The 22,937-nt window shown below is 56.6% G+C and overlaps 6 protein-coding genes across 6 annotated transcripts; 4 read left to right on the top strand and 2 right to left on the bottom strand.

Moving 5' to 3' along the window:
• The first annotated feature begins 89 nt into the window (after nucleotides 1–89).
• On the top strand, nucleotides 90–4,343 carry F5144DRAFT_367916 (uncharacterized protein). The gene is made up of 4 exons (XM_066784460.1): nucleotides 90–315; nucleotides 373–1,874; nucleotides 1,941–2,379; nucleotides 2,439–4,343. Exons 1-4 carry the CDS (start codon nucleotides 198–200, stop codon nucleotides 4,184–4,186), a joined length of 3,807 nt encoding a protein of 1,268 aa, XP_066640358.1. The 5' UTR covers nucleotides 90–197; the 3' UTR covers nucleotides 4,187–4,343.
• A 597-nt stretch (nucleotides 4,344–4,940) lies between these two features.
• Nucleotides 4,941–8,304, bottom strand: F5144DRAFT_367925 (DNA mismatch repair protein msh-2). Its single transcript, XM_066784461.1, has 3 exons — nucleotides 8,125–8,304; nucleotides 7,885–8,016; nucleotides 4,941–7,828 (listed from the first exon to the last, which is right to left on the bottom strand). The coding sequence occupies exons 1-3, from the start codon at nucleotides 8,146–8,148 to the stop codon at nucleotides 5,150–5,152; spliced, it is 2,835 nt and encodes a 944-aa protein (XP_066640357.1). The 5' UTR covers nucleotides 8,149–8,304; the 3' UTR covers nucleotides 4,941–5,149.
• Nucleotides 8,305–8,500: 196 nt separating this feature from the next.
• F5144DRAFT_595753 (guanine-1-methyltransferase-domain-containing protein) lies at nucleotides 8,501–9,854 on the top strand (the record flags this gene model as incomplete). The annotated part of the gene is made up of 2 exons (XM_066790726.1): nucleotides 8,501–9,631; nucleotides 9,717–9,854. The coding sequence occupies 2 exons, from the start codon at nucleotides 8,501–8,503 to the stop codon at nucleotides 9,852–9,854; spliced, it is 1,269 nt and encodes a 422-aa protein (XP_066640356.1).
• F5144DRAFT_367823 (uncharacterized protein) lies at nucleotides 9,851–11,956 on the bottom strand. The gene is made up of 4 exons (XM_066784459.1): nucleotides 11,479–11,956; nucleotides 11,231–11,419; nucleotides 10,735–11,178; nucleotides 9,851–10,655 (listed from the first exon to the last, which is right to left on the bottom strand). Exons 1-4 carry the CDS (start codon nucleotides 11,826–11,828, stop codon nucleotides 9,962–9,964), a joined length of 1,677 nt encoding a protein of 558 aa, XP_066640355.1. The 5' UTR covers nucleotides 11,829–11,956; the 3' UTR covers nucleotides 9,851–9,961.
• Nucleotides 11,957–12,669: 713 nt separating this feature from the next.
• On the top strand, nucleotides 12,670–15,481 carry F5144DRAFT_583866 (glycoside hydrolase family 5 protein). Its single transcript, XM_066789578.1, has 2 exons — nucleotides 12,670–13,195; nucleotides 13,264–15,481. Exons 1-2 carry the CDS (start codon nucleotides 12,680–12,682, stop codon nucleotides 15,172–15,174), a joined length of 2,427 nt encoding a protein of 808 aa, XP_066640354.1. The 5' UTR covers nucleotides 12,670–12,679; the 3' UTR covers nucleotides 15,175–15,481.
• Nucleotides 15,482–16,877: 1,396 nt separating this feature from the next.
• On the top strand, nucleotides 16,878–22,901 carry F5144DRAFT_658582 (uncharacterized protein; the record flags this gene model as incomplete). Its single annotated transcript, XM_066793211.1, has 17 exons — nucleotides 16,878–17,300; nucleotides 17,331–17,375; nucleotides 17,406–17,522; nucleotides 17,565–17,755; nucleotides 17,792–18,275; nucleotides 18,306–18,388; nucleotides 18,419–18,707; nucleotides 18,741–18,863; nucleotides 18,900–19,160; nucleotides 19,197–19,261; nucleotides 19,295–19,535; nucleotides 19,569–19,643; nucleotides 19,683–20,048; nucleotides 20,085–21,140; nucleotides 21,228–21,601; nucleotides 22,021–22,084; nucleotides 22,456–22,901. The coding sequence occupies 17 exons, from the start codon at nucleotides 16,878–16,880 to the stop codon at nucleotides 22,573–22,575; spliced, it is 4,377 nt and encodes a 1,458-aa protein (XP_066640353.1). The 3' UTR covers nucleotides 22,576–22,901.
• Nucleotides 22,902–22,937: the final 36 nt, after the last annotated feature.

The following is a 22,937-nucleotide window of genomic DNA, read 5'->3' as shown; positions in this document are numbered from 1 at the left end:
TTTTTTTTTTCTTGGTTGTTTTTCCTCTTCTTTTTTTCTGACCTTCGGATGGAACGACAGGCGGAAACACTGAACGAATACCGCAAGCTTGCCCAGCGGTGTCAAGAAAAGTAACCAGCCACCACTCTTAGTCACTCTCTTCTCGTTTCGGCTGCGCTTCTACAACAATCAACTCACATCATTTTCTGCTATCCGTCATGTCCATCAATCAAGTTACGGCCCAGGTTGCAGGGCTAAATCTTGAACCACCACCGACTCTTGCTGACTCGCCCTCGCCAGTGGTGCAAGTTACACAACCAAGGGCGGCCGGAAAAGGTGAGGATCTCGTCCCAGCTGTTATTCAGGATACGGGGACTCACTCATCGGGACCAGGCGGGCAACTGGCTTCCCGACTTGTCCAGGATTGGCTTGCCGGCCATCTACCGGAGGGCGGAGAGGGCGAACTACGGACCGAGTGCGCTGCGTTGCGCGTCTTCCCTCCTCGTCCTGACGGAGGCTCGGATCACGACCTCATCATCCAGCCTTCGCAAAGCTATGACGCGGCGCATGATCCGGAGGGTCGGGGCAGGACTGTGCTCTCCTGCATGTGCAGCTGCTGCCGTCACCACTTCGTCTTTCATATCTGCCCCCCCTCCGGCGAGGATAGCGAGGCCCATCTGCAGCACCATTTTCGTGTCGAGGATGCTACGTGGTACGCCGGCTCCGAATCCGCCGTTTTTCAGCCCTCCAGCAACGAACACCTTCGGGGCCGCTTTCGGTATGCCTGCACCGTCTGCGGCATTGCCGTTGACCTCGAAATATCTACACCCCGACTACAGCCGTCTTGGCTCAAGTTGATTATGGATGAGAATAGGATCAAGGAGTCTCTGAGGATTGCCAGGGAGCAAGACCCAGCACGCTACGCGAACCTTAGCCCGGAAAAGGAGATGCACTATTTAACAACCGCCCTCTCCACCCTGAACCAGTACTTGAAGAACATTCTTGATGACGACGGTACAGGAGCTCATAAGAGGATCTCCTACCGAAACAAGACATTTCTAGTGCAGTTCGGTCGAGACTGCGACCACATATTTCGATACCTGGGCTTTAAGGAGGACCACACCGACAATGCGGGCGAGTCATACTGGCTGCCACCCCGGCTGCCACCTCCGGAAGGCAAAACACCCATTGGTTCGCCCAGGGCATTCTACGACGACGTGAGGTGCGAGGTGCAGAGCGTGCTTGCCGGCAGGCCGCCCGTGCATGGTGAGCCCGTCGTCAAACCTATCTCAACAGCCGGAGCCCGTGATCAGCTCGAGAGGGCTCTCGGGTGTGACAAGAGCCATCGTTGTTTCAGCACATTGCCGGTGATCGAAAACGAGGCACAGCACTTCGCCACCTTGGGCGCCCCCGTTGATGCTGACAATGCCTTAATCAAGTTCGCCTACATAAGGCAGGTGGAATCGGACCCCGAACACATGCCGGCCTATCTAGAAGCACTCGGCACCCTTGCGGCTCGCCGGTCAGAGGAACTCCAGATGTTCGTTTTCACCCATCAAGAGTTGCTTGCAAAGCGTCAGAGGGAGACTACCGCCGTACCCGCCGATGGTGGCCCGGCCGGGAAGGCCTATGCTCATTTCGGTCTCGAGAGGACTTGCTCAGAGGACCCAGCATATATCGTCGGCGTGTACCGAACCTTCAGGGACCAGTCTCCCGCCCAAAAGTCGGACCATCGGCTCGCCTTGCTCGAAATTTGGAATGATTGCGGAAGCGACGAGATCCGGATCGAGGTCTTTAGAAAGAATATGGATTTGTCGGAGGCGTGCCAGTTCTTGCGTGTGGAACCGGACTGGCCAATGGATAGTATTGCGGTCATGGCCCAGAGCGTATCCTCGGTATGTTTCGCACTGCGCCTTTCGTGTTGCTTGGCTCTGAGATAGAAAAAGTATTAACTCGCTTAGGATCTTAACCTCGACCATCTGGACCTCTTATTGCTCGCGCTGGAAGTCATTTCAGCCCGCAAGCCGGAAAATGATCCCAATCGCCCGGCTTTTGAAGGCGTTGTTGCTGAAATCCTGGCCAGTCGGCACTCGTTGCTTCTTTCCACTGGCCCTGGACTTAATGGTGCTGGGCCAACGACTTCTGAGCAGCGCTCTCACGAGGTCGTTGACTCGGAGCTACCCGTCGGGCTTGTCAACCTCCGGAATACCTGCTACCTCAACAGCATACTCCAGTATTTCTACTCCGTCAACGCCGTGAGAAATCTCGCCCTGAAGTCCGATCTACCTGCCCTGGAGCCTACCGAAGCGAATCTCAGCCACATTCTGCGTGCCGACAGTAGTAACCAGGATGGAAACCAGCCTGAGCTGGAGACTGGGAGAGCTTTTGTTGGCCATGAGTGTACGTTTCCCTTTTTTGATCATGATTCTTTTTCTCTAATACTCACCTCTGTCATCTAGTCACACGCGAGCTTGGCGCCCTTTTTCGTGACTTAGATGCCACCGGCCAAAGCTCGATTCCGCCTCGCCAACGCCTCGCCAACGCTGCTTTACTCAAGCCGGAGAAGTTGCGCCCCCAGACCGTGGATCCCGCCCCCACGGCTGCCCCCGGCCCGAGCGATGCTGATGCGCCACCGCTGCCGCCGCGCGCGGTCGAGAGCTCCGTCCAGGAAGTTTCTGACGTACCAACGCCGGAAGTCGGACCATTCGATCTAGCGAGTTCCGCTAGTTCCCAACAAACGCTAGTCGACCGCGCCGATGCAGAAGTCTCCTCGGTCGTCACACTTGACGATCGGGCCACAGACAAAGAAATGGTGAATGCGGATAGCCCTGCGAAGGAGGCGCCATCCGACCCGACTGTCAACCGTCCGCCTGGGGATAAGGCGAAGATGTCAAAGGTCACAGTCGAAGAGCTCGCCACAGAGCTCGACAAGCCTAATGTCGGGTCCGACCAGATGGACGTGGACGAAGTCATGGGGAATGCCATCGACCATCTGCGAGCAGCGTTCACGGTCTCCAGCATTAGTGGCTCTAAGGCCGCGCCCGACCCTATCAAGGAGGCCTTCTTCTCGACATTCATTGACAACCGCAAGAAGATTGGCGAATCGGATTGGAATCGAACAAGCAGATCGGACCGCTGGGTGACAGCATACCCGGCTCAATCAGGGACACGGGACCTGTATGACGCCTTGGCCAATTCGTTCGATCTCGAGCCACTCCCGGGCGACCTCCTCTCATTCACCACAATCGAGCAGCCTGCGCCGCACTTCCACATCTGCATCCAGCGATCTGACGGCTCTGGAAAGAATGCCAACCCTATCACCATCCCCGAGACGCTATTCCTCGATCGCTTTATGGATACCTCGGACACCCAGTCCTCCCTTCACAGGGGGAGGAAGCGCAAGTGGGACATCGAAACCAGATTGAACGAGATGGAGGATTCCACGGCGAAAGAGCGTCTGGATACATCTAAGCCGGCGTTACAGCCTGCAGGCCGCCCCTCGGAATCAAGCGCGCAAGAGGTTGAACTCACAGAAGAGGAGGTTGATGGTTTCCTGCTCCTAGGGGGGTTCAGCGAGCCCATTCAGACCCAGGCATCGCCAGAGGGAACAACGGACAGCGACCCCCATTCTTCCGGTTTCGCCACTAACCCACAGTTGAAGCAGTTGATGAAGAAATACGGGGTTGAGGAACCCCAGATTTCTCAACTGAACGTAAAACCGCCACCACCGAAGAGCAGCCACGACACCGACATCCCGCCTCCCGGCGTCACTGGGTTTTGGAAGAGGTTCGTGGCCGAGGAGAAGGAAGAGAAGGAACGTCTGATGGCGGAGCGGAACAAAATCTTCATCGATGCTCACGAAGTGATTTACCATCTCCATGCCGTGGTGTGCCACGCGGGGGCGACTGCCTCTGCCGGCCACTACTGGGTGTGGATCCGCGATTTCGAGCGCAATGTCTGGCGCAAGTACAATGACACCGTGGTCTCGGTGCACCCGGGCGAGTTTGTCTTTAGCGAGCTCAACACCAAGGGCGAACCCTACTACCTTGCCTACGTTAGGGCCGACCAGGTCCCGGACCTCGTCAGCATCCCGCGCCGCCAACCGCTGGCACCCCCGCCTGTACCCCCGCGCCCGTCATCGGCCGAGGATTTTGTGATGGCTTCTAATGACAATGACGGTGTGCTTGAGAGTATTGAGCATTGGTAAGTAAGTTCTCGTCGCATCTTTGATCCCCCGCTTGCGGCGTGGGGTTTTGATGGCTTGCGAGCTGCAGTTAACATTGTCGGACAGGGAACCGGTGGAGAGACCATCATCTTCGTCCATCAGATCCTAGCGGGTTCAACGGGCTATTAGGTCTCCCCTTAGTCTCGCGGGGTGGGGTTTAAACCGCCGCAGCGAGTCGCAAAGACGCCGGTTTGCTGCCCGTCGTCGTTTCGTGCTCAAGTGGTGGTCTACGAAGGGCACCGTCGCCTAGCAAGCTGCCCCTTGGGCTGGTAAGCCTCCGCGGAGTCGCCTCAGGTATGAAGTTAGTTCTGAGTCTCCGCCCTGATGATGCGAGACCTGCTTGGTTACATCAAGTGTATTTAGCTATGTTGTCGGAGCCCGGATGCTGGTGCGCCGCCCGTGTGGTGGATGATACTTTGTCGGACGGGCATCTGGAGGACTCTGGGTCAAGTAGCTTTAGCTTCACGCTGGCCACTCACTCACTCGCTATCTGGATCACTCTTCACCTCTTGCCGTATGTATGCTGATGGATTTCTCAAACGGGTGAACAAACTCTATGCTTGACATGCTATGAGGACTGGAAATAAACCATCACTACTACTAAGTTGTTGATGGGGTGTTTGCACATAGACCACTTCCCTCCTCATGCCGAATCTTCTCACCCTTTTGCGCACCCAGCATACACGTATGTGCAAGCCTGGACAGCACTGAACGCAGACATGATTCGAAAGAGAGAATCGACATTATGTTGTATCTAGTATTGCTCCGTTATTATACCTGCGCCGCGCCCTTGAACGCCGAGCGGCCCAAAAAGTACAGCCAGTGTGTCCCGTAGCCAGTGTGATAATCCATTCCCAGTAGCATTCTGCCGTGGCGGATCGGAAACCGCATCGCACCACGCGTGAGTACAATCCCCTATACATTCTGCCTCCACCTCCAGATAATCTACAACGCCTTCACACTCTGAAAGAAGGGGTTCGCCAACAGCTTGCCGTCTTTCCCCACCATCTCCTTCAGCCGGGCCACCATCTCCTCCTTGGACATGGTGCCCGCGCGGACGTCGTCCTTCCAGCGCACGAGCACGTCTTTGAGCAGGGCACTACCCTCCTCGACGTCGCGCTTGCTGTACTCGGGGGAGGCGGCGGCAGCGGCAGCAGCCGGGGCGGAGTCGCCGTCCTGCTTGGCCGAGGTGAAGTCCTCGAGCTCGTCGGCCTTGCGCTTGGCCATGCGCACGACCTTGTCCGGGAAGCGCACCAGCTCGGCGACGTGGATGCCGAAGCTCTGGTCGCAGACGCCCGGCTCGACCTTGTACAGGAGCGTGACCTCGCGCTTCTCGTCCTCGGCCTTCTGCTTCTTCTTCTCCGCGGCCGCCGCCGACGACGACGACCCGCTGATGTGCGCCGTGACGTGCAGGTTGCGCACCTGCGGGTACTGGTCGGCGAGGGCGGTCAGCTCGTGGAAGTGCGTGGCGAAGAGCGCCGAGCAGCCGATCTCCTTGACGATGTGCTCCGAAATGGCCCAGGCCAGCCCGAAGCCGTCATAGGTCGACGTGCCGCGGCCGAGCTCGTCGATGATGATGAGGCTCTCAGCCGTCGCCGACTTGAGGATGTTGGCCGTCTCGAGCATCTCGGCCATGAAGGTGGAGACGCCCTTGAGCTGGCTGTCGCTGGCGCCCACACGCGCTAGGATGCTGTCGAAGATGGTCAGCTCGGCCGAACTGCAGGGCACGAAGCAGCCGATCTGCGCCATCAGGGCGATTACGCCGATCTGCCGGATGTAGGTCGACTTTCCGCCCATGTTGGGGCCGGTAATGATGAGGAAGGAGGATTTGTCCCGTGTTAGCTCGACGTCGTTGGTGATGAATTGGACGTCGTCTTGCATTTCCAGGCAGGGATGGCGAGCTTCCACTAGAACTGTTTGGCCCTCTCCGCGGGGGTGAATCGTGGGGCGAACATAGGAGATGGGTGCGTGGACGGAGCAGTGCGCAAGAGACACGATCACGTCGAGGTGGGCGAGGACACCGCCGAGCTTCTCGAGCACGGGGCTATACGAGGAAGCCACTCCGACAACCTCGTTCACCAAACCGCTCTGGGTCCTGTTGTAATTTTGAGATAGCTGGTCAAACTCGCGGCGGTACCCTTGCAGGGTCTTAGTCGTGAAGTAGACTCCATTCTTCTGCGTCGAGCATTCCTGGTAACGGGATTTCTGTCGAATGCAACCGGCCTCCGTCCGGGTTAATCGCATGCACCACCCGTGGACTTTGTGGTTCTCGAGGAAGATCTTTTTGTCCCTCTCCTGACCCAGGTCGCTTGCCGCATCCGCGAATTCCCTATCCATCTCGCTACGCAACCTGTCGAGCCTTTTCCTGATGATGCGTAGGCTGTCGTCAAACTCGGGCTTGATGATGAACTCGTGGTTGTCTAGTGCGTCCAGGTCGACAGTTGTTTCAACCATTTCCTGCAGCTTGACCAAGCTATCGGATAGCTCCCGGAGCTTGTTGGTGTAGGCTTCATCCAAAGGGTCGCGGTAGGTTTCGTCCATGACACCTTCGAGCGTGCCCAAAAAGCCGGGCAGGCGGATAACTGCTTGATATGCTCGGACAACGTCTTCCAAGTTTGCCTTTTTGCGCTGGAATCGCTTTGCCAATCGGTAGAGGTCAGGGATGGACCTCAAGTGTTCCTCCTGCATGGTTTGGCGAAGTTCTGTGTCATTTGCAAACGCCTCAACGAGCTGCTGGCGTTTTTCAATCTCGACCTTGTCCATCAAAGGCTGTTTTAGCCACTGCGCCAGCAGCCTGCTACCGACCGGTGTCTTGCAGTGGTTCAGCAACCCAAACAAACTCATCGTTTTGGAGCCGTCTCTTGCGCCGGGCATGAGATTGAGAGCTTTCAGTGCAGCCGCGTCGAGCTTCATGAACTGGGCGAGGTCGTGCTGATAGAGTTGGTACTGGCCGAAATTGGAAGGGTCGTGGAGGACACCGAGGTATTTGATGAGGGCGGCTGCTGAGCCCATAGCAAGTTTCAGATCGGTCTGCGGGAGCAAGGTGGCAGACCTCTCATCCTTCAGCAACCTCGCCAGGTCTTGTTCGATGTCCTTGATTCCGAATTCGGCGATCGGCCTCTCGGAGATGGCCACGCCGCAGTTGTCGATGATCTGCTTCACCTTCGCCAACTCTGGGTCCTTCTCCTTGTCCGCCTTTTCCATGTGTATGAGACACTCCTTGACGCCAAGCTGGATTAGAAGGGCTTCGAAGTTTGAATAGGAGTCGTTGTCGAGAAACTCGCTAACTCCAAGCTCCCTGACACTGGCATCCGCAAAGCACACACCCACAGCCCGAGCCTCGGATGCCTTGGCCGAGATCTTCACGGCTAGGATTACGGGTGCTGCTTCGGCCAGGCTGCCAAGATCCTCCTCTACATCTTGTAGGTTACCGGGCGAGGCCTGCTTAGCGATCTTCCAATTCATGCGCCCATTCGGGCTCGCCCAGATCTCAATCCGTTTGCCCAGCTTGTACAAGGCTTCACGCAGGAACTGCCGGAAGACAGTCATGGTCATAGTGACGGATTGCAAGCCGGTGGAATCATTGCGCCCGAGCTGTCTGACGACTGACGTGGTTTTATATACCTAACATTCATCGAGTCAGGAGGAGATAGTGGGAAAGTGGAACGGCTATGACGAACGGTTCGTGCGATGAAGTTTGCATTCTCGCCGTGGGCAGTGTACCAGTCGCCTCGATCGAAGATGCGGATTACGTCGTCGTCTACGGTTGGGAGGGACTTGAAGAAGCGGATAAATCCATGCTCGTCATCGACCTAGTGTTCGGCCAGTGGTTCTCTAGTCAGTACTATCTAATGTCTGGGAACGCCAAAAAAAAAAAAAAAAGAACACAGAAAAGAGAATAGAGAAGCGAATGTACAAACCTTGAGTTCCGGTCGGGAAGACATGCTGGCTACTGTTTGATTTGACAAGGCCTCAGAAGTTGTAAATCAAGTTAACATCGCATGTGGTGATGTGTTATGGCGGTGATGGGATCTGATTGAGATTTTGGGTGTGTTGCACGGAGTGGTTCACGATAGGTACGAAGACAAGCTCCGGTCTGCTGGAGACGCGATTCATTTAAACCCAAGCCAGGGGACGCGTCGTAGCGCGCCAAGGGTCCGTTTTTGGTGCTTTGGTGCTCACCGCCCACGCTAAGTGGGGGATTTGCCGTCCCTGCACACCTCAAATGCAGCCCCCACTTGGCCAAGCTTGCTTCCATCGACCACCTTCCTGCCGACAACTCTCTGCCCTCAGCACATGGCGGATCTCAAGGAAACACACCACGTGGAAGCGGATATATGTATGGCGGGGCTGCCACAATCCACCGAACCTGGCGCCTCGTCGAGCGCCAATGGCAAACGGAAGGCAGATTCCGAGCTCGATCGCGCTGCGAAAAAAAATTCCCCTCCGAGTGACAATCGAGAAACGACAACCAACGAGGTTAGCCCGGTGCACAATGACGAAGCGGACGCCGATGCGGGGCAGCCGTTATCCAAAAACCAGCTCAAGCGTTTGAGGAAACAACAGCAATGGCAGGAATACAAAGAAGACCGACGGTCGAAGCGCAAGGACAAGCGGCACGAGCGCCAGGCCCGGAAGCGCGCTGAAAAGGAGGCCAAAATCGCCGAGGCTGAGGCCGCCGGTATCGATCCCGCAACGGTGCTACAACAAAAGGAGCCCTGGAAATATCGCCCGGTGCCCGTCTCGTTCATCATCGACTGCGACTTTGAGAGGTACATGCGCGAGCAGGAACTGGTGTCGCTGTCAAGCCAGCTTGTACGGTCATACGCCATGAACCGCAAATCCAAGTACCAGGCAAGCCTGCACTTCAGCTCGTGGAAGGGGAAGCTCAAGGACCGGTTTGAGACGGTGCTTAAGAACACGCATCATAACTGGAAGAATGTCGGCTTCCACGAGGGGGATTTCAAAGAGGCTGCGAAACAAGTCGGGGAGCAGATGGCAGGGCCGAATGGGGGTGAAATGCTCGATTTGATCAAGCCAAATGGCGGCGACGCGGAAGTAAACCCCACAGTCGAGGTTGAACCAGAGGGTGAAGACATCGACCGGTCGGTTGTCTATTTGACCTCCGAGTCTCCATACACCCTTGATAGGCTAGAGGCGAACACTAGTTATGTCATCGGTGGGATAGTAGACAAGAACAGGGAAAAGGGGCTCTGCTACAACCGAGCCAAGGAGTTCAGGGTCCGAACGGCGAAACTACCCATTGGCGAATACATGGCTATGCAGAGTCGCTATGTTCTAACCACCAATCAGGTGGTGGAGATCATGGCCAAGTGGATAGAGTGCGGAGACTGGGGACAGGCCTTCATGGACGTGATTCCCAAACGCAAGGGGGGGACGTTGAAGGGGAACGACTCAAAGGGGTCGGTGGAGGACGGGCCTGCCGAAGAAGAGGATGGTGGGGCAGATGAGGCGCCCAAGGAAGATGAAGCGCTGGTTGAGGACGATACAGTCTCACGCGAAGAATCGCAATAAAAACACAGCCGCATGGATGGATGGCATTGCTTTTGAGGAAGTAAGGGTGGTGGGATACTTGGGCCAGGTTAAGATACCCAAATACAGCCCCCAGATTTGTGAGATGTGGAGTTAGGAGGCTAAAAGGGACAAGAGCCCTCGCTCTGCGACTTGGAGAACGCGATCTACGGAGCCTACCTCAATATATCGGAAAACAAACCAACACCCAGATACATCCCTTCCTTAGAAGTCCAACGACTCAACCTTGATCTCCACCTCATCATCCTCCTCCCGCTCCCTCTTGACCGCAATCTCCCTCTCATCCTTCATCAGCGCCGTGACAAACGACCTGAAAGTCTCGATATACGGTTTCAGACTCGTCTTCTCCCAATCCTGCACGTGCTTCACGTCCTGGTTGCTCTGCGCACGACTTCCCTCCGACACCTCCACGGCCGCCATAGCCGCCGCTGCCCCCTCGGTCTCGGTCCAGGCATCGATCTCCTCCACCAGCCCCTGCAGGGTCGGCACATCCAGCGGGTCGAACCCGTCGAGGTCGTTCCTGTCGATGGGCACGCAGACGCGGCCGGTGCCCGGGTGGATGACGAAGGGGCTCTTGAGCAGATGGTTCAGCTTCTGGGACACGGCGATATCGAGGCGCGGGTACGTGTGCTCGAGCACGATGTCCTGCTTGGCGTCCAGGAGGTCCTTGGGGTCGAGTCCAGCGATGCCGTCCGTCTGCGCTAGCGCGTCGATGTCGGCCCACTTCGAGACGGAGGGGCGGCCGGGAGAGGACTCCCACTTCTTGCGCAGGGCTTCGCGGAGTTGGAGGTTCGGGATCTGTTGGAGGAGGGCGTCCGCCTTCTCGGGGGTCTGCCAGGGGTCTTGAACTTCCAGGACATCTTCTTGGAAGTGGTCTTTGAGGATGTCGATGCTTCGTCTGGAGGTTCGAGGGGTAGACTGTGAGAATCTTGTGGGAGATTCAAATTGAGGACAGGGGGCAAGGAATTACGACTTACGAAAGGTGAGGGTGTAACGGCCGACGGATGTTAACCTTCTTGCTGCCTTCCTTGCCGATCACGACATCAAAGTAGGAGGCAAGGGCTTTCCTCTGGTGGTCATTCAAGGCCCTGGCTTTCTTGTCGCAGACCCAAGCGTGGACACCTCGACGGCCAGAGTAGACCCAGAGGATGTGGTTGTAGCCAAAGTCATCCCGTAACGCCGTGTCGAGAACTTTGACGGCCATGGTCATAAACTTCCAGCATTTGTTGCAAATCTTTGCCTCGGTGCAGCACGTCCGGATGTCGTCATAATCTGTCAGATCGATATCAAAACATAATTCCTTCGCCATGGGTACAAAGGCGGTCGAGTTCCGGAATGTCTTGCGGTCTCTCGGGTCCGCCGTATACACAGGCCCGATTTCGATACGTCTCGGCATCAGTCGCAACACGTCTTTGCGAAGCCTGAAGAAAATGTTAGTAGAGAACAAAGTAGACTGCAGATAGGCTTACTGACATATCTGATGTCTTGTATGACATGTACCGCATCACAGCGTCGTTGTGGAGCCACAAACTGAATTCGCGGTGTTTGAAGTCGTTCGAGGGGATCGGGCTGTGGTTCAGCCATTGGAACATGTACCGCCAGGGGAAAAAGCGCTGGTAATAGATGCGGAGAAGCTCGATGGAAGTATCATTACTCTCGATTCTGGGTTCAGGGTTAGCATGTACAAAGCTGTCCTTCTCGCAAGCTGGGCTATCGCTTACAGCTCCGCCGGATGCCGAGGGGGGGGGGTAAAGTCCTCATCATCTGAGTCCAGCCCCTCAAACAAATCCTCGAGCTTGACTTCTGGCTTTCCCTCCTGCTTAATTGCGGGCTTTGTCTCCTGCTTGATCTCCACTCCTATGTTTTCATCCTCCACGGCCTGGGCAGCTGGGGGTTCAACTGCCGCTTTAGTGTCTTCTGCAACGCCTTGCACCTCGCCGGCCTCGGCCATGACAATATCCTCCTCGTCCTCCGAACTACTTTCGGCCGCCATTGCAAAATCTTCCTCCATTTGTGCCGCCGAGGGGAGGCTAGTGCCCGGCTCTGCAGAAGGCGGGTCGGGAAGCGGCATGTTGTTGTCGTTTAGGTTCGGGAATGAACGTAGACGCTGGAGGGATAGCACGGGATATTGACAGTTAGGACGAAGATATTCGTTATATGCGAGGTTTCGAATGGGCGGGAATCCTGCGACTTAACAGGCGTTGACTTCCAACTTCAACTTTGGTCTTGAATTTCGAAGTTGACAGGACGCGCCAAGACCGTGTCGAGCGTGTCGCGCGTTAAGTGGCAGTTGGCGTCGCGTCAGGCCGCCTTGCTTGGATCTAACCCTAACCCTTGCAACTGCGGCAACGAACGAGCAAGAGAACTTGGAAACATGGAGATAACCGACTATCACCGTCTCTATTTTCACCGAGCATAGTGTATATTTCTGTGATCCTAGAAGGGAAACCTTTTACAGGACCTTTAGAAAGCAAATACCCACTCCCGGCTACCATTGTCATGCCCAAGCTTTCCGCCTTCTTTCTCATCTTTAAGTATCCTTTCCTGAATGGCTTGGCATTCAGGATTTGGATGAGGAGAGCCCGGGCCCTTTCATAACTAACCGAGATGTTGCAGAAATATATCGAGTACGAAGTAGTGGGAATCAAAAGTAATGGGAATCAAAGGAAGGGCTTAAATACGTTCAATAAACCGAGAAAGGGAAAAGGGAATTCGGAAACCCCTATTCATTCATGTCATGGATGGGGGTATTTGGTCGGCACTCCCACAATTGGAGTCCTCTGTTTTGTTGCTCGGTTGCCACTGAGGTTTCCCTGGGGTTGGCGAAGCCCGCCCTGGAACGGCGGTGTTGGCCACCTACCCCTGTCACCCCGCGTCATTGGAGATGCACCCCTGCTTGCAATCTAGAGGTACCTGGAGCGAATGCGAACAGTGACCAGGACCGCTTCCCATTCTGCCATTATTATCCGACCCTGCCCAACTCGGTCCCTCGAATCGACGTCACACACTCGGTTCTTCTTCGACCTACGCGAAATATCCCCCGGCACACAGACAATGTCAAATCTCCGCCTCACAATCGAAGATGGCAAGTTCTGCGATACCAACGGCAGGCAGGTGATTCTACGGGGCATCAATGTCGCCGGCGAGGCCAAGTATCCCAGCAAACCCAACCAGCCTTCGCACGTGGCGGACAATTTCTTCGACGGCGACAACGTCAGCTTCGTCGGCCGGCCATTCCCGAAAGACGATGCGCATCTCCACTTCTCACGATTGAAACGGTGTGGCTACAACACCATCCGCTATGTCTTCACCTGGGAGGCCATCGAGGCCGCCGGCCCGGGCATCTACGACGAGTCGTGGATTGAAGAGACGATCGAGGTGTTGAGAGCGGCGAAAAGTTACGGGTTCTATGTCTTTATGGATCCCCATCAGGATGTGGTGCGTGATCCAGCGTGTGATGGTCGACCGCCGAGGTCGAATCAGGCTAACGCGCCTTTGCATGACAGTGGTCTCGGTTCTCCGGAGGATCGGGCGCGCCGATGTGGACGCTCTACGCCGCCGGACTCAATCCTGAGAATTTCGCGGTGACCGAAGCTGCCATCGTCCACAACACGTACCCCGACCCCAACGCATTCCCAAAGATGATTTGGTCAACAAACTACTTCCGCCTGGCTGCTGCCACCATGTTCACTCTCTTCTTCGCTGGCAAGGATTTTGCACCAAAGTGTATCATCGACGGAGTGAACATACAGGATTATCTGCAGGGGCACTTCCTCCGCGCCTGCGCCCATCTCGCGAGGCGCATCCACGAAGCCGGGGACATTGAGAACGAAGTGGTATTTGGCTGGGAGAGCATGAACGAGCCAAACAAGGGCATGGTCGGCTACGAGGACATCAGCGTCATACCAAAAGAACAGGCTCTAAAGAAGGGGACATGCCCGACGATTTGGCAAACCATGCTTGCGGGGTCTGGGCGAGCCGTCGATGTCGAGATGTGGGACATGGGTGGGCTCGGCCCGTATAAGGTAGGGCGAACTATGATTGATCCCCAGGGCGAGATTGCCTGGCTTCCAAGCGACTATGATGATTCCCGCTATGGCTACAAAAGGGACCCCGGGTGGAAGTTGGGCGAGTGCATATGGGCCCAACATGGCGTGTGGGATCCATCTACGGACACGCTCCTGAAGAAGGACTATTTCGGAAAGCACCCGACAACCGGTGACACCGTCGACTACCCTTACTTCACTAACAACTACTTTATGGACCACTTCCGGAAATACCGCGACTTGGTACGCTCATATCACAAGGACGCCCTCATGCTCCTGCAGGGCCCCACAATGGAATTGCCACCGCTCATCAAGGGCACCCCAGACGGTGACGATCCTCTCCTTGCCTATGCACCGCACTGGTACGACGGCATCACACTGATGACCAAGAAATGGAATCGCAGCTGGAATGTCGATGTGATAGGTGTGCTCCGTGGGCGGTATTGGCATCCGGCCTTGGCCATCAAGTTGGGCGAGGCTGCCATTCGGAACTGCTTCAGGGACCAACACGCGGCCATGAGGCAGGAGGGTCTTGACCGCATAGGAAACCACCCGTGTGTGATGACGGAATTCGGCATCCCCTACGACATGGATGACAAGCATGCATACAAGACAGGCGACTACTCGAGTCAATCGGCCGCTATGGACGCCAATCACTTCGGAGTAGAAGCTGCCGGCCTCGAGGGCTACACCTTGTGGCTTTATATGGCCTCGAACGACCATGAAAATGGAGATCAATGGAACGGCGAAGATCTCTCCATTGTCTCGGTCGACGACAAGCTGCTTCCTCTCTCGGCGCGTCCCAAGACGCCTGAGCTTCAGGACTCGACGTCAAACCTGCAGCCCCCGACTCCGAGGAAAGAGCTGGATGACGACGAAAGTGTGACCCCAGCTAATATCAAACGCACCATCACGAATCCTTCAATATCATCCGAGGCTACCTCGCGCCAGCCCGAACTAACATCGTCCCCGGGATACCGGGCAGCCGAGGCGTACGTGCGGCCAGCGCCGATTGCCACTGCTGGAGTTATCACGAATTATGGGTTCGATCTCCGGCAATGTCTCTTCACCCTGACCCTGAAGGCTCCCGAGGAGGCAGGCTTAGATACACCAACGGTGGTGTTCCTTCCCGAATACCATTTCCCCAAGGATGCCTGCACGGTCGAGGTGAGCTCCGGGAAATGGGAGATCAGCAGCGATGAAGAAGAGACGGTGCTCATCCAGCGGCTGCGCTGGTGGCACGGCAAGGGTGAGCAGACGTTGAAGGTCTCGGGTGTTGTCAAGAGGCACAACATTGGAGAGGGTGCGGAAGATTCCGGGTATTATGAGCAGTGTAATCAGGGCGCGTGGAGCAATTGCACCGTCATGTGAGGCGTTTGGGGGATACCTAGTAAGATTGCGTGAGCGTTCAGCGTTTGTAAATAGCGATGGTTTCTTTTTTTTTTTTTTTTGGCGCTTTTGTTTATTTTTGCTGAGCTCACCCCACTGCATACATACCTAGCATACGATCAGGGGTCGCTCGGAGTTGGGGCGTAGTTATCTGGGGTTGGGGGGCTTTGGGTGAGCGATGGATGGAAGGATTCCCGCCGCGCCTTGCACGCCCAGTGCAGCTGAAGCATCTCGACGAGCAAGTGTTACGAAGGTAGATACTAATACAAAACATGGGATATACTATACATACAAACCTCATGACGGCCGGTTTTCTTTCCCCTCTTACTTCCCGTTTCTCCTTTTGACAGGCCCACCATCTCTTACACAATAATAGTAGCAGAAGGCTGCTAAGGTTTCGCCGATAACTGCTTCGTAGTTCCTTTTTACGTCAAATAGGAGTGCTCCCTAACAATGGAAGTTTTTTTGCGGCTGGTATCGGAGTTGTGACCGATGGGACCTTGTATCTATGGGCCTTCCGCAATGAACCGCCGCATGTGCCACACACCTCGCGGATGATGCCGAGGCGGAGGAGCTGCAGGAACAAAGTTTGGTGGTAAGTGAGAGGTCGCTCGTCATATTGCCATATTGCCATATTGTCATATCGCCACATTGGTCAAGCTTCAAGCAGATAATTCTCTGTGTTCAATCACCAAAGATGAGCTGTACCTCGTCAAGTCCCGGTGTGACAAATGAAAATTTCTTGATAAGAATGGTTGAATCCGAATCACTCTGCATCGGCAGTGAAGCTGGGTATCCATGGATGGAAGTGGGTTCGCTCGTGTTTAAGCCAAACGAAGACCGGACGGCTGCACCAAGTGGCATGGCACCAGCATGGGTGGACGGCTGGCCACCCCACTGTCCCCACCTCTGACCCTGGATGGGTGAAAGCTTTGACCATGTCGGTGTCTGATTGGCCAACTTTCCTTCAGGATTGCAGAAGCTGCAGGGCGCAACACAGGCAGCTGCATGCAAGCCCGAAGCGCTGCCGCCGGACCCCGGACGGTCAAACGACGACAAAGAGCAAAAGAGGAGCGCAACCAGTGAGTGAGCAGAGCAGTTTAGACCAGACGCAGTTCCGTCGTCTCACCTTTGCAGCGACGCTCTTCAACTCTCCTATCCATTTTCCCCTCAGAATGAATTTTAGACGATAAACCTCGACGCCACGACCAGCGCCCCTTTTTTTCTTGAAGCCTGATACCTACCTAAGGTATTTCGGGGATCCAAACGGGTTGTTTAGATAGGGCAGCCTCGCCTATCAAAAGCACAGGCGTGGACTGTGCCGCCCGAGAGAGTGGCGGAGGTCGGCCACTGCCAGGCTCGCAATAATTAATGTTACAAGCGCCGCCGATATCAGCCGCCGGCCGTTGAAACAAATCACGACCCCATCCATCCCCGAGCAGCACTCGCTGTGGACGGCGGCAACAGCCTCGAGAAATTCATGTCAATTTATTTTGCGTCGCCTCGTCCGTTCTATTCGCCGCGTCGAAACCGCTCCGTGCTTCCCCGCGCTTGCGGAAAGTCTCACCTCCCCCCACCACATCGTGCCGATCACCGATCACCGAGCCCCCCCCCCGAACGCTCCAACATCACGGGCAGCTTTCCTCTTGTCGCAACCAGCTGCTTCGTGAGTGCCGCTGTTAGCCATGTACCAAAATGGCCAGCGAGACGCGACCCGGCCTTTTCAGGTGCCCCCCCCTCCTCCGCCAATGTCGCCGCCGCCCTCTGTCGGGATCGGCAACATGATGGCCATCCCCCCTCCACCGCCCCGGTACCCGAGAGCCCCCGCAGCCGGCGGCAATGTTATGCTCCCTCCGCCTCCAGGGCCACCGCCAAACCCTGGATTCCCTCCGAGTGCTATGCCACCACCTAGCGCCTTGGGGAACGCACCATGGCACGGGGCCTGGGGCCGCGCCTACGACGGGCGGGCGACATTCAATAATATCCCACCGCCCCCGCCGGGCGGCCCTGGCGGCAATCTCCTGCAAGCCTACAATCCACAACAACTACATGATCAGGCTGCCGCTGCCGCCAATGCCGCCGCAGCATTCGGCCAGACGACCCTCATGGTGCCGCCACCGCCGCCGCCAAGCGAGCAGATGAGCGCGACGTACATCCCGCAAGGAGACACTTACGGAGAGGGCGTTGGAATTCCGGGTTTGGGCTTCGCAGAGGATGGCATCCACTGGGCGCCGGCTGGGTTGAACTCAGCCGCTGCCACGCCCTTGGACGAGTCTTCGGGCCGGGAGAGACTCTACGCTGCCGCTATAGGTACGAGGGTGCTATCTAATGTTTCCAACGCCAGCACCGTAATATCGTCAGTCCCGCTCGAGCTTGCAGCCCAGTGGCCGCTGGATAGGGTGCTGGCATGGCTGAGGGCCAACAACTTTTCCAAAGACTGGCAGGAAACCTTTCAGCTTCTCAACATTCACGGCGTCCAGTTTCTCGAACTCGGAAGTAGCCATGGCGGCCGTGGGAATTTCGGCATGATGCACCAACAGGTGTACCCGCTGCTCGCCGGGGTGTGCCGAAAGAACGGGGGCGTATGGGAACAACCGAGGGAAAGAGAGGAAGGAAAGAGAATGCGACGGCTTATCCGGAGCGTCGTTACCGGGCGGCCAGCCGACACCCCCAAAACATCCACCAGCCATTCCCGCAAAGAGTCTACAAGTACTATCACCACGCCCAACGCCGCCGCCGATTCTTCGGAGTCACCGAACACCCCGATCAAAGCCCCCGGTCCTGGCTTTAGCAGTAGGAGCTCCGAATCGAACCATAGGAGCCTGATGAAGAATATCGATACCGACATTACCCGCCGAGACAGCCCGAACCTCAGCGAGTCGGGCGAGGCAGGCTCGGTCCGTGGGTCCACGCCATTGGGGAGGGACAGCCCGAATGGCAGTCCAGTCCCGCAGTCAGGTCTCCTTCCCCCATCTTCAACGGCAGGCAACGTGTCGGCGTCGCCTCACACCACCATGTTCGGCCATCGTTCGCGAAACAGCACGGATTCGGTATCCTCCAACGCCGCGATATACGGCTCCGGAGTGCCTCCCGATGCAGCAGCGATGTTGAAGAGCGGCATGAACATTGGCGAGGTGGTGAATGCGACCCGCAGCACCGAGGCGCATGGTCGGCGGTTTGGTCAGGAAGGCAGCCGGTCCTCGCCGCAGGAACCGGGGGATAAGAGCGCCGGGTCAGATCCCCCCGGGAGCGCAAAAGGGAGCACCTCCTTCCTCTCGTTATTCAGGGGCAAGAAGAAGCCCGACGACCATGACTCACCCACCAGCCCGGGGCTCCATGTCAAAATGCACCTGTCTGGATTCCGGCATGGGAATGGAAGTGAGACCTCACTAGAGCGACCGGCCTCCAAACGGTTTGGGGGCGGCCGCATTTTCATTCTTGCGACCGCCGATTGCTGGAACTATCGCATGCTGGATGCCACTGATGTCCAGTCAGCTTCGGATCTGCGGCAATTGGTTTGCATCAACCTAGGCCTGCCCGACAGCGAGGGCGCCCAGATCTACCTGACGGAGTTGGGCAAGTTTGAGCACGAAGAGGAACCGCTCGATGATACGAAACTACTAACCACCAAAAACCACATGGGAGACGCGGTTGGTTCGCTCAAGTTTTTTGTCCGGCCGGCCATGCTGCGGAACGCTCAATCCGAGCATCTGGCTGTGCCCCTGGACGAAGAGGCATATGCCAAGCTCAACGGGCGGCAACGGTCAAGTTCCTCGCCGCCTACCTCGAGACAGAACACACTACCGGGCAGAGAACGGGATGAGAAGATGTTGACAGCAGAAGCCATCCAATACAGGACGGAGCAAATGCGGAAACAGGAAGAATACCTCGCGAAGCGTAAGCAGTTGATAGATGCAAAGGAGGGCAGCCCATCTGCCGATTCTCCGTTTGGCATCGTGGGTAGGAACGTGGATTTTGACCAACCAAGGTTGTCGCCCTACGAGGACAGAAAACAGCATCTTGACACACTGCTCCCCCAGCGAAAGGCCCCAGCCCCTCCCGAGGACCCGTCAGCTACGCTACTAAAAGCGAACTCGCTAAGCAAGAAGCATAGCACCCGCTTGTCGCAAGGGAGTGTGGATGGCAACCGCCCCAAGCGCACGTCGTCTGACTTACGCGAGGAAGCCTTCTCGGAGAAGCAGAAGAGGCGGCCAGGCATGCCGACCCCCGACGGTGGCATTCACGGCCTGCTAGTGGGCATGGCCGGGCGGATGGCTGGTATCGGACATCCTGTCGCGGGCGGTCATAGGGGATTGTCGCCAAACCGGGTGTCGTCGATGCCGGTGACGAACAGCGAAACCAATGAACGAGGTAAGGGAGCCATGTCAACTGTTGACTTTGGTCAGCGCACACGCTCCGGCTCTGGCGGGGGCAGTCCGAGGATCGGACCCGTCCCAGGGTCACCGGGTTCTACCACCTGGAGCTCTAAGAGTGTGCCATTCCTGGTCCCGGACTACTCGCCGACCCATGACCCTAACCACCGGGGGCCCGCCGGAGCGGACCCGAACCTTGACCGATCCCACCTTGGAATAGACACTAAAATTACTCGAGTAGCACGCGCTCCGTCGCCGGGAGATGTTAGTCCCAGCTCCCGCCGGCCGAGCCAAACCTTCTCGACTGCCACCAGCAACAAGCGCAAGTCGCATGGCCCGGATACCGACTTCCAAGGTAACGACGTCAGGTTCTCACAGGCCTCGACCATCCACGAGAGAAACAACAGCAGCGGCAACAACGGCAACAATAACAACGCCGACGATGACGATTCGGGCGATGACTCGGACGACGGCCTGTTTGCTGTCCCTATCTCGGCCCGCAATAACCCGGCGCCTAAGAAGGCGTCAGCATCCACAGAAGGCGGCGAGTCCGACAACAACATTAAACGGCCGAGTCTGCGGGTCAACACCAAGCGCTCGAGAAAGACCCTGTCGGTTGCCTTTAAATCACCGCAGTCAAGCGGCGACGGCAAGATGCCAGGCGATGGCGACGAGGACGGAACAAGCGGCCAATCATCGCAGCGGCGCACACCTGGCACACCGGGCTCCGAGGGTTGGGACTCGGAAGACCGCGAAACCAAACTGGGCAGACGCAAGTCGTTCATTGAGAAGGACGTTTGGGCCAACCGCCCGCCGACCGACGCCCTTATCAACAACCTCGAGGATTTCTTCCCGAACGTGGATGTTGACCAACCGGTCCTCGAGGAAGGAGAGGGACCTTCGCCTATTGACGAGGCCGACGAGAATCAGTCAGAGCATGGTTCAGCCAAGGCCTCCTCCATACCCCCGCTGCCCCCTATGCCCTCCGGCTTCTCGTCCGGACACAACAGGGTTTCATCCATCTACAACGAGAGCGATACCTTGGGCTCTGACGAGTCAACCCTCAAGGCGCTTGATTCGCGCCCTGTGTCTATGCAGACGCTGGCACGGCGTAGCGTGCGCCGTTCAGGGGGCCTAGGCCGCATGAAGTCGATTAGAGAAGTCGCTCGCGGCGCGCACGAAGCAAACAAGCGCTACACGCAGACGTCGGGGCCACTACGCTCGCAGGCGGGCGCACTTGTCGACAAGAACACCAACCTGATGCGGCGCAAGAGCACCAAGATGTTCAACGCCAACATCGTACAGATCCGACCGGAGCGCGGGTCGCTCAACCTAGCCGCGGGCCTTACCACGATTCCGCAGGACAGCCTGCCGACGCAGGCACAAAACAACCACGACAACATCCCTAAGCGGCAGACGACGTTCCGCTGGTTCAAGGGTCAGCTGATCGGCAAGGGCACCTTTGGGCGGGTCTACCTCGGTATGAACGCGACGACAGGCGAGTTTTTGGCGGTCAAGGAGGTCGAGGTCAACCCCAAAGCGGCACAGGGTGATCAGAAGAAGATGCAGGAGCTGGTGGCGGCGCTGGACCGCGAGATCGATACCATGCAGCACCTCGACCACGTCAACATCGTGCAGTACCTTGGCTGCGAGCGCAAGGAGCGGAGCATCTCCATCTTCCTTGAGTACATTTCTGGTGGTTCCATCGGGTCGTGTCTACGCAAGCATGGCAAGTTCGAGGAAGCCGTGGTCGCCTCGCTCACACGGCAGACGCTGTCTGGGTTAGCCTACCTACATAGGGAGGGGATTTTGCACCGCGACTTGAAGGCGGACAATATCCTCCTAGATCTGGACGGCACGTGCAAGATCAGCGATTTCGGCATCAGCAAGAAGACGGACAACATCTACGGCAATGACAAGACCAACTCGATGCAGGGGTCCGTGTTCTGGATGGCACCCGAGGTGGTGCGGGCGCAGGGCGAGGGATACAGCGCCAAGGTGGACATCTGGTCGACCGGGTGCGTGGTGCTCGAGATGTTTGCCGGGCGCCGGCCGTGGAGCAAAGACGAGGCGGTCGGGGCCATCTACAAGATTGCCAACGGGGAGACGCCGCCGATTCCGGACGACATCCGGGAGGAAATCAGTCCCATCGCGATTGCTTTCATGCTGGACTGTTTTACTGTGTAGGTTTCCCTCGCCTTTTTTCCCGACCGGAACTGGATAGGGGAACATGAGCTGACCTCTCACATAGGGACCCGACGGACCGCCCGACGGCCGACGTGCTTCTTTCGCAGCACCCGTTCTGCGAGCTCGATCCGAACTACAGCTTTTTGGATACGGAGTTGTATGCTAAGATCAGGCCGACGTTCAAATAGTGGAGGGTGGATGGTGATGCTCTGAGTTGTAAGAGGTGGGGGTACGAAGTGGAGGATGTAAGGATGTAAGCTGATGCTAGTGCCGGCATTGGCTCTAGCTACGTTGAATTACCTGGTTGGATTTTCGTGGTGCATGTCTGGTCTGTAGGTCATAGCAAGCGGTGGAGCAGGATTTTGATAACTACCTAACGTCTTCAACTGAGATGAGATATAAGCACCATCACATACACAGTAGAAGCGGATGGCTTGTCGAGGATATTTCCTCGGCAGAAACGGAAGTTGATCTGCTGATCTGTCCTCTCAGTCGTCTGTGCGGAGTGATCGCTGCATCTCCAAGTACTATGTAGGTCGTATCTGCTGCGCAGCTGTGGATGAGCCCCGGATCTCGGCACATGCAACCCCTGGAAATCCCCGAAACAAGCATGACAAGGCACAAGGGGGCGCCCACCCGATCCACAAGTCCCTGCTTTTGGGCGGAGGCTGGGCTTCAGATCATCGGTTCCACTTGGACCTAGAATTGCTCTGTCGAGTTCGAGGCCTTGCAACTCATCTGTAGCTGCACCACGCGACACATCTCTCTCGGCCTTGGTGTACAAAAGGTTGTGCACAACGAGTTGCTGCTGTGGGCTTCTTGACCAAGGGCCTATGGTGGTCTCGATTTTGCGCAGTTTATAAACTAGTTACTACTTACTTTACCGTCGAGTCATGGGTCGTTTGACCGGATGGACCCCTTCCCCTCTCGGCACGGTATATCCATGGACCATTGAAGGCAAAAAGGGCCTTCGCTCACTCACTAACTCTACCCCGCAACAACCTGCGGGGTCTCAATCCGGGGGACAGCTTCCAGCCCGCGATGTTTTGTCCTTGTTGGGCCATCCGTCAATCTCCCCACGTGCCTACTCTGGAAAGTAGTATGGGGTTAATATCCAAGAGCTAAATTATGAAAAGTGTTTATGAGGTTACTTCAACAGGTTGAAGAGGATCCCCCGACGATAAC

This window comes from Chaetomium tenue (assembly GCF_020726465.1).
Source record: "Chaetomium tenue strain MPI-SDFR-AT-0079 chromosome Unknown F5144scaffold_6, whole genome shotgun sequence".
Lineage (NCBI taxonomy): Eukaryota > Fungi > Ascomycota > Sordariomycetes > Sordariales > Chaetomiaceae > Chaetomium > Chaetomium tenue.
This window is presented reverse-complemented; position numbering and strand designations above follow the sequence as displayed.

What these genes read in the sequence shown, in the direction of transcription:
- F5144DRAFT_583866 (XM_066789578.1), top strand. Translation starts at nt 12,680, where the DNA reads ATGCGAACAGTGACCAGGACCGCTTCCCATTCTGCCATTATTATCCGA. An exon ending in TGGATCCCCATCAGGATGTG is followed by an intron (nt 13,196 to 13,263) that starts GTGCGTGATCCA and finishes TTTGCATGACAG; the next exon opens with TGGTCTCGGTTCTCCGGAGG.
- F5144DRAFT_367925 (XM_066784461.1), bottom strand. Translation starts at nt 8,148, where the DNA reads ATGTCTTCCCGACCGGAACTCAAG. An exon ending in CTTCCCGACCGGAACTCAAG is followed by an intron (nt 8,017 to 8,124) that starts GTTTGTACATTC and finishes GCCGAACACTAG; the next exon opens with GTCGATGACGAGCATGGATT. An exon ending in CAAACTTCATCGCACGAACC is followed by an intron (nt 7,829 to 7,884) that starts GTTCGTCATAGC and finishes GATGAATGTTAG; the next exon opens with GTATATAAAACCACGTCAGT.
- F5144DRAFT_367823 (XM_066784459.1), bottom strand. Translation starts at nt 11,828, where the DNA reads ATGCCGCTTCCCGACCCGCCTTCTGCAGAGCCGGGCACTAGCCTCCCC. An exon ending in CCTCGGCATCCGGCGGAGCT is followed by an intron (nt 11,420 to 11,478) that starts GTAAGCGATAGC and finishes CCCTGAACCCAG; the next exon opens with AATCGAGAGTAATGATACTT. An exon ending in CCGTTACACCCTCACCTTTC is followed by an intron (nt 10,656 to 10,734) that starts GTAAGTCGTAAT and finishes TCGAACCTCCAG; the next exon opens with ACGAAGCATCGACATCCTCA.
- F5144DRAFT_367916 (XM_066784460.1), top strand. Translation starts at nt 198, where the DNA reads ATGTCCATCAATCAAGTTACGGCCCAGGTTGCAGGGCTAAATCTTGAA. An exon ending in TGGCCCAGAGCGTATCCTCG is followed by an intron (nt 1,875 to 1,940) that starts GTATGTTTCGCA and finishes TAACTCGCTTAG; the next exon opens with GATCTTAACCTCGACCATCT. An exon ending in AGCTTTTGTTGGCCATGAGT is followed by an intron (nt 2,380 to 2,438) that starts GTACGTTTCCCT and finishes TCTGTCATCTAG; the next exon opens with TCACACGCGAGCTTGGCGCC.